The sequence below is a fragment of the Megalopta genalis genome, chromosome 2 (genome assembly GCF_051020955.1).
Source record: "Megalopta genalis isolate 19385.01 chromosome 2, iyMegGena1_principal, whole genome shotgun sequence".
NCBI lineage: Eukaryota > Metazoa > Arthropoda > Insecta > Hymenoptera > Halictidae > Megalopta > Megalopta genalis.
The window spans coordinates 30459471-30473935 of NC_135014.1; the positions used below are offsets into that span (position 1 = coordinate 30459471).

The 14465-nt window shown below is 40.1% G+C and overlaps 3 protein-coding genes across 5 annotated transcripts; 1 reads left to right on the plus strand and 2 right to left on the minus strand.

Moving 5' to 3' along the window:
* Positions 1–68: 68 nt before the first annotated feature.
* Positions 69–7747, plus strand: LOC117229897 (uncharacterized). 3 transcript variants are annotated; one of them, XM_033486813.2, is made up of 9 exons: positions 69–244; positions 580–887; positions 965–1096; positions 1590–1755; positions 1955–2136; positions 2222–2602; positions 3076–3181; positions 4376–4494; positions 4569–7747. In XM_033486813.2, exons 2-9 carry the CDS (start codon positions 597–599, stop codon positions 6843–6845), a joined length of 3654 nt encoding a protein of 1217 aa, XP_033342704.1. In that variant the 5' UTR covers positions 69–244; positions 580–596; the 3' UTR covers positions 6846–7747. The 3 variants fall into 3 exon arrangements, with proteins under 3 accessions (XP_033342704.1, XP_033342705.1, XP_033342706.1); XM_033486814.2 differs by having other exon boundaries at positions 70–244; positions 1958–2136; XM_033486815.2 differs by lacking the exons at positions 69–244; positions 580–887; positions 965–1096 and adding an exon at positions 1450–1528.
* On the minus strand, positions 7592–10530 carry LOC117229902 (ADP-dependent glucokinase). The gene is made up of 5 exons (XM_033486820.2): positions 10041–10530; positions 9669–9956; positions 9463–9599; positions 8939–9387; positions 7592–8846 (listed from the first exon to the last, which is right to left on the minus strand). The coding sequence occupies exons 1-5, from the start codon at positions 10526–10528 to the stop codon at positions 8604–8606; spliced, it is 1605 nt and encodes a 534-aa protein (XP_033342711.1). The 5' UTR covers positions 10529–10530; the 3' UTR covers positions 7592–8603.
* Positions 10531–10728: 198 nt separating this feature from the next.
* On the minus strand, positions 10729–14396 carry LOC117229901 (uncharacterized). Its single transcript, XM_033486819.2, has 3 exons — positions 14188–14396; positions 13176–14048; positions 10729–13107 (listed from the first exon to the last, which is right to left on the minus strand). The coding sequence occupies exons 2-3, from the start codon at positions 13830–13832 to the stop codon at positions 11380–11382; spliced, it is 2385 nt and encodes a 794-aa protein (XP_033342710.2). The 5' UTR covers positions 13833–14048; positions 14188–14396; the 3' UTR covers positions 10729–11379.
* Positions 14397–14465: the final 69 nt, after the last annotated feature.

The window sequence follows — 14465 nt, forward strand, 5'->3', positions numbered from 1 at the left end:
GGTAACAAAATGTCGGATCAAGCGCCAATGAATTTACCTCGCGTTTGTCCATCTACATTTTTATTTTTCCGTAGTTCATCAACAGTCGTAGTTCGGCTCGGCTTGTTCCATTCGTTTTTTGGTCCGCGTTACATTACGTCGAATGGATGGTTTCAAAGCGATTTAAGGCGTATTATTCTCGCTATTTTGCGTCAGTACTTATCACGAACAAAATACTAAAGTCGTGGGATCATCGTTGACGAAGGTAAGTAGTTGTAATCACGTTGAACACGCCAAGAAGCAACGTCGATGTTTTATCGGCAAATAGTAATGGCTGCAATGCGACATTTAATATAATTTCTTATTTTTTCCTGAAACGCGCACCGCTTCAAATTATACAACGTTTTAACGAATTAATCAATATTCGATAAAATTTCACGTCCAATTCCTTTGGCGTTCATAGTTGGTAAAGCGTTATTGTGCTACAAATATGTAAGAAGTTTCAGGAGTATTTGGTCAAATTGTAACGATTCGAGCTAATTGTTTTGCTTTCGTTCAGACGTACTGCTGATTTGATTTTGATAAACACACTTTTTATAGTACAAAGAAGAAACAAAATGGAACAGGAGTCGAGGCGTAAGGGGCCAAGAAGTCCAAGCGCGGATTCAGAAGATTCTACTCATAGAAGGAGGTCTAGGAAATATGACAGATCTCCGTCTCCAAGAAGAAGCAGATATCGTCGATCTCGTTCTAGGGACAGAAGGTCACGTTCAAGTTCCAGAGATAGAAGAAGAAAGGAGTCCAATCGTTCCCAACAGGAATGGAAGCAGCAGACATCTCAGTCTCAAGCTTCTACTCCTAATCCAAATTCTGGTGCTTATGTGCCAGCAGTTCATAATCAATATCAGGTAAAATCTACTCCGAATCCTAAGCAAAGAGTTAATTAATATTTGTTTTCTATATAAAAAAGTTTCATTTACAACAGGCACCTCCACCACCAAACACAAGTCAGCCACCTCCACCCATACCAGCTTACAATCAGGGTTACAATAATTACAATTACAACTATGGACAAAGCTACGACTACAGTTACCAACAACCTACCGGTTATCGCAGTGTAAGTTTAATAGAAAGAATTTTATTTGCAAACATAGTATGTACTATGTACAAGAATCTTATTTTGCATTGATTTAGATTGCATCGCGAACAAAGCAATGCAATTAAATTCTACTAGCTGCAAGGAATTCTTTTAATATTTCGTAGTTGCTAGTTTCATTGCGTCGTATCTGTGAGAGTAATTACAAAATTGTTATTCACGCTGTCAGAGTGTTCTGTACATTGTCTGGCAGTGTTATTAGTTTTTGGGGATGAAGTTTAAGTTTCTTTGTATCGCGAACTGTCGCGAGATCCCGCGTAAGTAAGTATAACACCCGCGTTATTTATTTTATTGGCATCGACATTGGAAACCAGTATTATTGAGCAGATGATTCATCTTGAAGAATCTTCCGTGTATTATCCAAAGTTCTGATTTGAGTATGGACCACCAAAGGTAAGGTTCGATGGAAATACTGTTCCAGTATTTGAGATCAAACGTTTGTTTATTTTGTTAGGATTATCCTCCGCCGAATTGGCAAGGGAATCAGGTGCCATATAACAATCAGCAACCTCCGCCACCGCCAACGTTAACGTCACAGCAAGAATCCTCGAGACCGGTGGACAGTGGTTCCTCTGGATTAGTTTCGTCTATGGCAAGACCAGAAGACGCCAAGAAGGAAGGTGTGTCATCTAATAATTTGCTCTATATCTAGAAACCTACAGTCTGTTTTTTTAAGGAAGGTAACTAATGTTATTATAGTTCCTGTTCATTTCACTCCTATATTGGAAAAATTAGCTATAACGACTTCAGTTATCTTCTTTCGAAAAACAAGTAGCAACAAGCACGTAATATTAAAATTCTTTTCAATTTGATGCCCAGCAGCAATTGCAGCTGAAGTAAAACAGCAAAAAGCGACCTTAGCTAAACAGCGGGAGGAATACGTTAAAAAATCAGCCACGTTGCAACGCGAGCTAGAAATCCTCCGCCAACAGTGTGACGAAATTGGTAAAGAGGGTGGACGGGAAAATAATCGCATTATAAAGGAGAATCAAAAGTTGCAGGTAAGAAACTACGCTATGTCGTTGTTTAGAGCGAAGCGAAATAATTTGCTGATTTTTGGTTTGCCTATTTTTTTTTTGTTCACAGATTGAAATACAAAATAAAATGAAGTCGATACATAATGTTATCGATATGCTTACCGGGATAATTGGAGACAAGGCGACCGTCGACGATCTTAAAAGCAAGTTTAAATTAGAAATTAACAAGCGTTCGAGAAGTCCCAAAGAAGATTTCCCGAAGGGGAAATCAGAGACACCGGACAGATCGTCGGGTTCCGATTCTGAAAAGGAGTCCAAAATTGAACGAGAAACGAAAGATCGACGGTCTCCCGAGGACGCTAAACCTATGTACAATTTCGTGCATTACGATCCGGAAATGCACTGGTGTAAAGTCTGCGATATATTTCCTAAAACGGCAAAGGAATATTTGAATCATCTGCATAGCAATGAGCACAAAGAAGCTTGCTTAGTAAGTCGCCTTATCGTTGTCATAGTAGAGCCCGTAGTAAAAGCCTCCTTCGACTTTGGTATATGTAGGTGCTTTTAATCAATTGAATTCAATCCAAATAAAACAAAAACAAAAAAAAGAAAGAGAGAGACAGAAAAAGAGAGATAAAATCCCGATCGAAGATCGTTTTCATGTAAATAACATTTACAATTATATTAGAACAGGAAGCGGAAATATGTAACTGATAATCGATTTACGTTGTGACTGAACAGACGGATTCGGTTAAAACTATGTATTTCTAATTCGATCTCATATTTCGTGTAAGGATGATATATTACAGTAACGATCGACGTGCAGGTACTTGGTACAAAGTCTGATTGGTGTTACTATACACAATGTCATATTAACAAATTGTACCATTGAGTTCAATTTCTTGTACACGCGTTTTTATTTGTAACAACCTTTGTCCATTAACACGTTCTTCCCTGCAACAGGAACGGAAGATAGTTGATATGCCATGGCATGAGCGGAATGGGGAGGGAACAGAAAAGGAAGTGCCCTATTATCCAGGACTGCCAACGAAAAGAACACCGATCAAAGGTACGGTTCATTTCAATGGATAATTACTAATAGAATACAATTCCGTAGCTTGTGCACAGACACTGTGGTGTCCGGTATGTATTGAAGAAATCTACGGCTATGGTTTGCTCGAAAATTTGTCTGCATTTATTCAAATCTTTGATTCTCTTTCGAACTGTGGGGAACAAAAATGTGTGGGGTCTCTCTCCTTTTACGTGGAAATATATTCACGTTATAATTTTCAATCCATATCCCGCGGAACATTGTTTTTCTTTTCCGTTTTCGGGGAGCGCTTTTGCCCGTGCAAAACACATTGTTGGCAGCAAATTTTGTAGCAACGATGGTTAAACACCGTAGAGATGCACTGGATTTTGAAAGGGACTCGAGCAGCACACTTTCGAGCGATTTCAGACATTTCAGCTTCTATTGTCGAACTGTTTCTCGAATCCTTCGCAAGTGCTATATCGTTCGTCGAATATACATCGTACCTAGGTTGATTTCATGGTCAAGAACGAAACAAAGGAAGATCCTTTTGTCGATGTGCAAGTATCAGTACAGAGGAATCAATGTTACCATCATAATGATAGTGCGTGTATAAATTCATTTACCGTATTACGTTATACCGAGATGTGTAAACTGTGACAATTCGGTCGTGTTATGTATTTAGTATATCTAATCTTAATATCTATCTATATATATATATATATACATATATACATACATATACATACATGTTCATGATATAAGTCCAGGTACTTTTGTCAAACGTACTACAAATGCTGAAGAATTCGATGTTTATATAAAATGGTAAATATCATTAATAATTTTCGTAATTGATAATTACAAATTAGACTAATATTTCTAAAAGTGTGAACACGAGGCAATTGCGGTACGTACATTTACGTTACTTGATGTAATTCGTTAATTTTTTGCTTTCAATTGTAAACTTTGTTCGGTATAATTGTACAAAAATAAAAGACGAGCTCTTCCCTCTCCTTTATCATTCCTCAGTTTTCTTCTAGAGACCAACGTCGGACCATCCAAGAGATATTTAATGTTGCCAACCATTTATTGAACATCTTTTAATATATTACTTTTTGTTTTCAGTGACATGAATGTGTCGTGGCAGAATATAAGGTCATTCTTTATGAACTTAAATTGTTTACCAACATTCAAAGCTTGAGCGATATTAAGCGTCGGTTCATTTGGTTATAGGTCTGCAGTTCTTCAGCGCTGCGACGGCATGGTACTGCAAGCTGTGCGACTCCTGGATAGGTGATCTTCACTGCGCGAGTTTGCATTTGAAGTCGAAACAGCATTCCGAAAACTATTCCGTAAATTTCTATTTTATTCTATATCACAGCAGAACGAATATTTCATGCATGCTAATACATTGTCGTTTCCTTAGAGTTTTGTGGAGCAAAATCCACACTGGGAGACCGACTGGATGGCAGATCGTGAGAAAGCGTTCTCCGAGGAGAAGCACAAGCAGATACAAATGGAGCTGCAGAAGCACAAAGAGGACGATCCGCCGCCAAAGTCGAAGAAGTCGAAGAAATCAAAGAAGAGCAAGAAGAAGTCGAAGAAACGGCGGAACAGGAGCAGCGGCAGCGACAGCTCCAGCGAGTCCGAGAACTCTGACACAGATTCCGATCAGGACATGTCAAAGAGCATACGCGTAGCCATGCGAAACAAAATGAAAGCATCGACTCAGGCTATCCTCAACGAAGAGATAGACTACCATCGAATCAAATTAAAAGGTCACTGGTCGAAAATGACTCAACACTTGAACCAACCACCAACCCCGGAGCCTCAGCCTGCGGAGACCGATGACAGACAGTTATTGAACTCGATCCGTGATAAATTGAAAGCGAAACAGGAAGAGGAGATGAAATCTATAGGTGGTCGACGGTTGAGCGAAGAGAAGACCGTGGAGGAGGAGGAAGAAGAGCAGGAGCAAACATCCTTCTCGAATAAGACTAAGCCCGAGAGCTTGGAAGCTTGGGGACCGAAAGAGCCGCCCAAGCCATTCTGGATTAAGAAGGAGGAGGAAAAGCCGCAGCCGATCGTTAACAAACCAATCGAGCTGCCGAAGCCAGAAGAGATGCCTAAACCGCACATGGGATTCTGGACGAAACAGCAGGTCAACATGACTGTAAAACCACCGGAGAACAAATCTGTGGAAAAGGAAGATGAGAGGGACCGAGAAAGCGATAGATACAAGGAGGATCGCGAGAGAAAGTACGACAGGCGAGAAGATAAATACGAACGTTACGGTAGATACGACAGAAGACGTGGCCGAGACAGGGATCGAGATCGTGAAAGAGACAGGGATAGGGACCGGGATAGGGATAGAGAGAGGGACAGGGACCGGGATTATTATGATGACCGAAGGAAACGGGACAGCAACGATTCTCCTCGGCGCGATAGAAACTGGCGTGATAGTCCAAAGAGAAACTATGATAAGTACAGCAAAGATAGAAGAGACGATAATTCGTCCAACGATGAGTCCAAGTTCGAGAAGAAAACGAACGAGTCCGCGTCCAAGTCAAAGAAGGGTAACGTGCAGACGAAGAAGTCTGCTCCCCAAATAAGCAAGGGGAAATTGCCTTTCATAGGCAGACTACCCCTGTTCAAGAAAAAAACTGAGGAACCAAAATTGCCCGAGAAGGATATCACGCCGCTCCCGTACCAGCAGAGCAAGTTCGAGGACACGCCGAAGGTTCCGAACGAGATCATCAATCCGCCAGGCGTAGTGCACATCACGAAACTCGCAACTCCCTTAAATCTTGGTAACAGCAATCTTGGCAACAGTAATGCCAATACCAGCATCACCGCTGGAAGCAACGTAAATCCGTCACCGGTCCAAAGCAACAAGAATCAACCGATGAAGATTTTAGTTGCTCCACCTCCGCCGGTGTTGAACGAAGCGAAGCCGACCCAGCAGGTTGTAGATATGGAGATAGAAGATCAATCCGAGGAGACCGTGATAGAAGAGCCGATGATGGAACAGCAGAAACAGACACCGACTATATCCAAGCTACCTCTGCCCCCTCATCCACCTCCGCCCCTAAATAGACCACCACCCACGTTCACGGCTACTCCGCCAACACAACAGCAACAACAGCAGCAACAGTCGGGTCAAAGCAGACCTCAATTCTCCCCTAGCAGGCCACCTCCGCCGTTCATATCGAATCCACCGCCATTTGTTCAAAGCCAACCGCGGTTCCCAGCGCATCAACCGGTGCGGCCTCCTGTGCAGACTCACTCGCCATACATGACCAATCCACCTCCGCAGATGCCGGTCGTACCATTTGTTCAGAATCATCAGAATCCACCGCCGCCTCCGTTGCCAACTGTGGAAGGTACTGCACCGGATATCTCTGAGATACCGGAACCGACCGAGAAGCGAACAGACCCGAGCATTCCGCTGCCTGACGACCTGCAAGAGGCTCTGAATATCATTTTTCCTAAAGAGGAAACCGAAACCAAGCAGCAGAGTCATCAGGAGACCAATATCATGTACTCGTCTATGTACAGTATGCTAGGTTGCGTTGGTTACGGGCCAGAATACATGGACCAGCCACCGCCAGAGATCACGCAAGCCGATGCTGAAGTAGACACTCAGCCTGGCCCGGATGATTTGAAAATGTTGGGCATCGACGAAGGGGACACGATCCTATAAAAAATTGTATGAACATTCGGACACGTTCAAATCTGCTCGTTCTCCTTTTGGTAAAAGTTTTGCAACTAGCGGATCCGATTCTGTCAAGTCGTTGTTTCCAGGCGTTGATCATCTGTGAACTGACAACTTTATCTCTACATGTAAAATTACATACAAAATACAGATAAACACAACATACACGTACACAGAGGGACACGCGTTAAAATACGAACCATGTAATTATGTAAACTAGTATTTTAAATAGGAAATAGTAAATAGCGAATTCGCTTGCTACCGGATTGAATGATATTCATACTGTTGATCATTGTCGCACCGAGAATAGGAGACAAGCGTGTATCATGCGAGATATTTACTATTTTTTATTGAATATACTACTACTTCTTCGTTCAGTTTCAATTGATTGCAAAAGAACTTGAGAAATCTTCTAATACTGGTGTTGCAAAATTATTTTGCATCAAGCGAAATTGGTTTCTGTTCAAATTTGCAATTTTGACTAATGGTCGTACGAGGTGTATGGTTTTAGCGGTGTAATGTAGGTGTACAACTAGCCTCGACGATTCTTGGAAAATACGCTTACATTTGAACTACATTGTCAGAAGTATAAGTCACGTGCTTTAAACAAATTTCCAAATGTACATTTAACTCATTGGTAGTATTACATTAATAAAATAATGAAACGCGAAACAAGAATTGATATGTCGGGAGAGTGATGGGTACAACAAAATAACTGAATGATCCGCTAAATGTGTATTGCTCAATTATGTTTTATTCACAAATTCCGAGATGATTTTTCTTTTCCTGTCTCTTAGTAATTGTTTCATAGAACTCTTTAAACAGTATATCACATTGCTTCAACCCTGAAAGCGTAAATCCTTCACACAATATATAATTGAAACATGGAATTTCTGTTCTTTTTTTTTTTTTTAATCAAATTCGTGAAATATTGCATGGCACAGTATAATAGCATAAATAATATTCTAGGCATAAAAAACATGCCCGATGTTCTCCTTCAGTATTGTCATGACACTTTCGAACATGTCATTTAGTAATTTAATTAATAACGATTCTCTCAAGATGCAACTGTATTTTTCTATCATACAATGAAATGAATGTGCAAAGACAAATCATTTTCTACTACTTGCTTTGTATGTACAAATTGTGTAAACTGCGGATCACCGCTATTAATTTCAACTTTACGATTAGTTATCGAGATAACTAGTGCATGGAATAAATTGACATGTAGTTCATTTTTTGAACACTTTTATCAAGTTCCATTTACATTTTCATTCATTGTGTCGCTACTTTTTTTAAAAGTATTATTCAGTGTCGTACACGATCACGATCACCGCCCTTGTCATGTATGAAACGCTAGAACGGTTAATTGTAAAACATTTCATTAACTTTTAGTATACTTTAAAGTCGTAATTCATCACTCACACGTAACAATAAATATGTCAATCGGTTAAAAAACCATTAGCGCCTACATTTAAGCCTGCTAGTTTTCCAATGTACTCAGATAGAAGAGTGCGATATCAAAACATTTCATTCTTCAGAAAATTCTAAAAAAAATATTCACTTGCGGAGTGAAAAGGTTGAACATCTTGTATCCTTTGGAATGATATCTCGTGGAATGAACGGTAATCTAATCATCCGAAGCGTAGGTGCGATGAACCTAATTTCGCTATCCGAGTGCCGAAGCAGAACGATACGGATAAAGACATTTCGATGTTATCCAATTATTTGCAAACAATGTGAGGCTTAGATTTGCAATATTAGACCTGCGCTCGAAACATTATCACCGCCACCGGCAGTTTGAACAGCTTCGGTACAAACTAAAACAGGCGCGACGCACACTTGAATGGCAGTGTCTTCGGTTCCTGTTTTCAACACCTCGTCCCAACACGAGACTGGTTTGTTGATATCCAGTGCTATCCGAGTGCCGTCGGTGATGGAAGTCGAAAAGCTATCGTCCAACATCAAAGCTACTTTCTTCACATCCACCTGAAACAGGTTCGAAAGCGATTATTTACCTAAATACCTATAGCAGAAAATCCTAAAGGATATGTTTGTATTCACATTGATATTGTACTTACATTACTCGTCGCGCAAACGTGTCTGTGAGCGGTCAAGGATGCTTTGGCTGCCGCAGCCATAGTGTTTTTCCAGATTGATCCTTTTACAGTGAATATAGCTTGATACGCTAAAGTATGTACATGAATTCGCGTGAGTTCTCGCGAATTGGGAATCGATTTGCTCTTCATGCGGATCACTTTGAACAATGTTCGCATTTGATCCAGAACTGATGCGATACGCGGCGTCGAATTCGCTACCAAAGAAATATTCCTGTAATACACGGCATTATGCAGATTGACGATTTCTTGCTCGTTCATGCCTAAGCTATCCGCGTAGGGAATAACTGAATCGCATAACTCAAACAGCAATTCAGCGTCCACAAACGAAGCCATTTCAAAATGAATTTTTGTGGTCGGCAATCGCTGCATCATTTGCTTTTTCACCTTAAGCAGGAGTCTCTGCTGTTCACCTAATAGGAAACCACAAACTTCGTCTAATAAATAGAAAAAAAAGATAGTTTTCGATACATTAGAATAACAGTTACCATCCGGATAAGGATAGCTGTCCATCATCTGTAGGCCACTGACAACAAGCAAATTAGGCTCAGATTCAGATAAGGCTTCATCGAATGCATCGATGGAGCTTATCATTGGATTGTTGATATCATTGTGAACTATGTATCTGAAAAATTATTCAAATATGATAGAAGAAGTTGTTACGGTCTAAACGAACATTTTTACGATCCAATACCTGTTCGCTCTAGCACTAGAATAGGGACCCCAAACATCTCCACGTTTATACTCTATAATCAAGTGAATATCATCCCGTTTCACTTCTCCTCCGACGATGTTAATGATCTGCGGCATCATCTGGTGTAAAGACTTAGTTAATTTAGCAGCCAGTGTCACGTCGCAGCCTTCCTTAGCGAATCGTAGTGCCATAAGTGCGGCATTTCCGCCGATAGTGGAATAAGAGGATGGGAACGAGCGAGCTTTGGCAACAAGCTCGTCGAATAACGTTCGATTCGCCATGAATCGCCTACGAGACGAGGAGATAATTTTAATAACCAAGAAGAGCAGCAAAATAACGTGAACGAAAAGGAAGAAACAAATGGATATTCACTCTGTGGCGGCTCCATGTCGAAAATAATAAGCGAAACTCTTCAAAAGCTCCAATTCCGTGATAATTTCGTCGAAATGTTCCGGTTGACCGACTTCCTCGGTGAATTTCAGCAGCTGGTCGGCGTACACGAAAACGTCAGTACACACACCATAACCTATCGCAACTTTTGGCTTCGAGGTGATCACGTGTTTGTTCTCCAGTCTCTCCAATCCATGAATCAAAGTTAACAGACGTTTCTGTAGAACGTTCTCGGTATTTCTATAATAAACTGCAACTAAAACCGTCAGTAGAGTTACGGCAGTGCCGAATTTCAACCCTCTGTTGTACCCCATGTCAAACATTAATGAGAACAGTGTGGAGTGTGGAACGCCGTAATCACTACATACACAATACACATGCTTCACGTACATGTGCAGTTTCTTTAAAACGTCAATCGATGGAACGCATACATGCAAACAGTCGCTTTGGTTCAAATGTCGTTCAAACATTTATTATCAGTCCTCTTATCAGTGTATCAGTCCTCCATTTATAAATCTGTCCTCATTGTCTGAGGACAGATTATGAACGAAAATTTAAAACATATTCATGCAATTTCGTTTTGGATTAATTATTTAAAAAGAAAATCATGTCACGTTTCGTAACATATTGTCGACGTTCAACCTGTATAATTTATACTACATTTCAAAAATTCGGTCTCAAATTAGAAATTTATTTTCTATGATTTTGTACAATTATACAGCACGTTGATCTCTATGTTTAACTCTTACTAGCGAGAAAGAACTTATACTATAGATTAGTAAAAAATACAGGACAAGAGTAGTAAAGTTTTTCTGCCATGTACGAGATTGCGAGATTCTACCAGATATATAAAAATATTCGAAATCAGTTAATTGTAATTGCTCTCACTTTCTCTTGACAGAAAGTATTCAATCGCAGATAACAATCGTCTGGTATCTAGAAGTCTTAATTAATAATACACATTAGGTTGAGTCAAGGGTTTACAGCCCGTAGGCCATTCTTTAAATTTCCTCTTCAAACTGTAGGGAAATCGTGGGGGCATGAGTCTGGCTCCATTCCATGGTGAAGAGATATGTAGTATCGTCACCGTCCGTCGATACCCGTGGCGCGACGTATAGTAGAGTCTCTGACTTCGACCAATTCAATGGTACGCTGTACTTCCACGCATGCGTTGGATACGGGGCGGTAATTCTCCCATCTCTACCCTTATTTCTGGAAGAGAGTTGTAAAGATGCCTGCAGGACGGGCTGCGATCGAGTATTCGCACATTCGAATGCTTAGAACGATGAGATATTTCAGATTGAAACAAACGTAACACTATTTACGGAAGAATGTATTCCTCCTTGGTTTTCGTATGAAGGCGCATATGTTTTTTCAAATTGTCAAGTCTATTGCAGCGTCGATCACAGAAATCGCACTGGAAAGGCATTAAATTGCTGTGCACCACCACGTGACCGTTCAAGTGACTAATTTGTTTAAATCGTTTGCCACAAATGGTGCAGACGTACGGTCTCTCGTTCATGTGGGCGGACGTGATGTGCGTCTGCAAGTTGGTCTTCCTTACGAAGGTGGCCTTGCAGACGTCGCATTCGAATGGCCTGACGTTCGCATGAATGGCCAAATGAGATTTTAGAACGTTTTTATGTTTGAAGTTCTTCTCGCACAGATGACACTGGAACGGTCTCTCGTCGTTGTGCACTTTCTTATGAACGGAAAGATGGGCCAATTGTTTGAACATTTTCGCACAGATCTCGCACTGGTACGTGCGACCCTCTTCGTGCGCTGCGCTTATGTGACGGCGTAATGTATCCGCCAAAGTGTACCGTTTCCCACAGATCTTGCAGCGGAACGGACGCTCGTTCGTGTGGGTCATTAGGTGTCCGTTCAGGTTTCTCTTTTCAAGGAATCGTGCGCCGCACACGTCGCACTGATACGGTTTCTCCCCATTGTGCACGTACATGTGCTTCTTCAACGAGTTCGACAGGCTGAACCTTTTTTTACAGACCGTACATTCGAACTTCCGTTCACCAGTGTGAACAAGCATGTGCGACTTCACGTGGCCCGCTTGTTTGAATCTTTTCCCGCAAATGACACATGCGAATTGACGCTCGTGCGAGTGAGTCAGTATATGTCGCTCCAGCACGCTTTTGGTAGTGAAGACCTTCTTACAATTGTCACACTCGAACAAACGGAAAGATTCTTTCGTTTTCGAGTTAAAGGCGTTTTTGTGCGACTGTGCGTGCACCTTCAACGCGGTCATAGATTCGAATCTTGTCCCGCAAGCCGCACAACGGAACGAACGGTAATCTTTGTGTGTCAGCGAATGCTGAGTAAGATGCCCTAACTGTTTAAAACTCTTATTACAAATCTCACAAATGTACGGTCTTTCGTTCGTGTGGGACCGCATGTGTCTTTTCAATACGCTAGGGAAATTAAATTTCTGCTTGCAGTAGGTGCATTCCAAAGATGACTCGCCGCTATTTACTTTTTCTATAGGCGTTCTTTTTCTCTCCTTTAGGAGACACAAATTTTTCGCCGGTTTAGGCGCCTCGACCACAGCATTAGATTTTGGCTCATCCACCTTTGCATTTGTAGAGCAATCCAATTCGGTTGTTTTCGCGGTTAATATCGGTTTTATTTGCAAAGGATCTCTGCTTCTTCTTGTTCTGTTTAAACTATGCGTTTGTTTATGCGATTGCCGCATATGTTTCTCATATAAACTTAAAACATGAAACGTCTTGTTGCATAAAGCGCACTCGAACTTCTTTCCTTTGGTGTGCGATTTCATATGATTCTTCAGGTGGCCAAGTTTCATGTACTGCTTCTGACAGACCTTGCATTTCAAATTTTGATTCTCGGAGGATGAGTCTTCCTTGTCGTCGGCCAATTTGTCTTTTGCTTTATTATCAGCCAATGCATCTTCCAACACAGGATCTTCGGCTTGCATAGTTAAAGGTTCGCTTTTAACATTAACGAAATTAAAATTCAGAGGTCCTGTTGTATGCTCGATTTTAACTTCGCTGCTACAATAGCTGTCGCCATCGAGCGACTAATAAAGGAAACGATATTAATTATAAATTAGCATAGAATAATAAATATATAATCTATTATACTTACACTATCTATGTCTTTAGTTTCCATCAGATCTGAACTTTCAATAAAATTTTCAGTCTCCTCTTTTTCATTAGTAGTAGATTTGTCGGATTGAAGATTAATCCATTCTTCTTCTGTCCAAATTTCCTCCTTTCTATTTATGGTCCCAGTTCTTTTATGAAATTCCTCGTGCACATTTCTTCCAAACAATATGTCATATGGAATTTTTCCATTGTGGTTTCGAAAGGTGGAATTTTGTAAAATCTGTACATGTTTCAAAGCTTCCTGCCATGTTCTCATAGGGTTTCTCTGAACCCAGCATTCAAGTAAGTTCTTAAAATCCCTGTTGTTTTTTCTGCTTTCAGAAATATCTCCGTGAAGAATAATAAAATCTTTCCACAAAAAACGTAGTTCCTGTACAACTTCTTCCGCAAATTTGCGTCCATTATTACTTTGTATAACCTGTGGTGCTCCAATGATGGCCAATATATCTAAAAGTTTCATAGCTACTTCGCTTGCGCTATTTTCATGTAATCCTTTTAATACAACAAATTTAGATTCTTGATCCTCATAAATAAATAAGTATTTGTAATTGCTGCTTAATTTCACTGGCATGTCTATGACATCAACTTGTCCACGATGACACAATCTCTTGTTTACAATATCGTAATGCGAATTCATTTTTTTAGTGCTGTATTGTTGTACTCAACTTAGTATATAGAGATGATACTGTATGCTTTTCTTTTTAACTTGCTACATAGAGGATTAAGTACCCTTTGACGAAAGTTTGTGTTCAGAAATGATGGCACTATCTCTTTCAGACAACAAATTATGTTTTCTCTAGCACTGTATATGTTCTTGACATTTTCATTATTTATACCATCGATCCTTCAAAGGCTAGCAAAACAAAAATTAATTAATTAAAACACTCGCGTGATATATACACAAAGGTGAAAAATATATTTGTTAGTTAGTATTTCAATAAAATAATACAATCTAAGAAGAAATAATATGTACAATACTATTGAATTCTAACCTTTACGTTCATCACAGAATTCATTTTACATTAAAATAAAATTTCTATATTTATTGTTGAAGGCTCGTGTCGTCGAGCCTTGGGATTGTTTCATTTCATATTTATCTATAAAACGCACGCATTTTTCACTATTCAATTCAACAATTAATGTTCAATACATATTCAACTGTAAACTCTCGTTTACCATTTTTAGGATGTGTTTTCATTGTGTTTCATTGGCATGACAAATTGTGCATGCCATAATCAATGGAAACGGTGACCATAATATGGCTCAGCCT

What these genes read in the sequence shown, in the direction of transcription:
- LOC117229897 (XM_033486813.2), top strand. Translation starts at nt 597, where the DNA reads ATGGAACAGGAGTCGAGGCGTAAGGGGCCAAGAAGTCCAAGCGCGGAT. An exon ending in CAGTTCATAATCAATATCAG is followed by an intron (nt 888 to 964) that starts GTAAAATCTACT and finishes CATTTACAACAG; the next exon opens with GCACCTCCACCACCAAACAC. An exon ending in AGCATTCCGAAAACTATTCC is followed by an intron (nt 4,495 to 4,568) that starts GTAAATTTCTAT and finishes TCGTTTCCTTAG; the next exon opens with AGTTTTGTGGAGCAAAATCC.
- LOC117229902 (XM_033486820.2), bottom strand. Translation starts at nt 10,528, where the DNA reads ATGTTTGAACGACATTTGAACCAAAGCGACTGTTTGCATGTATGCGTT. An exon ending in CGACATGGAGCCGCCACAGA is followed by an intron (nt 9,957 to 10,040) that starts GTGAATATCCAT and finishes CTCGTCTCGTAG; the next exon opens with GCGATTCATGGCGAATCGAA. An exon ending in ACGTTTGCGCGACGAGTAAT is followed by an intron (nt 8,847 to 8,938) that starts GTAAGTACAATA and finishes AACCTGTTTCAG; the next exon opens with GTGGATGTGAAGAAAGTAGC.
- LOC117229901 (XM_033486819.2), bottom strand. Translation starts at nt 13,832, where the DNA reads ATGAATTCGCATTACGATATTGTAAACAAGAGATTGTGTCATCGTGGA. An exon ending in AAACTAAAGACATAGATAGT is followed by an intron (nt 13,108 to 13,175) that starts GTAAGTATAATA and finishes TTCCTTTATTAG; the next exon opens with TCGCTCGATGGCGACAGCTA.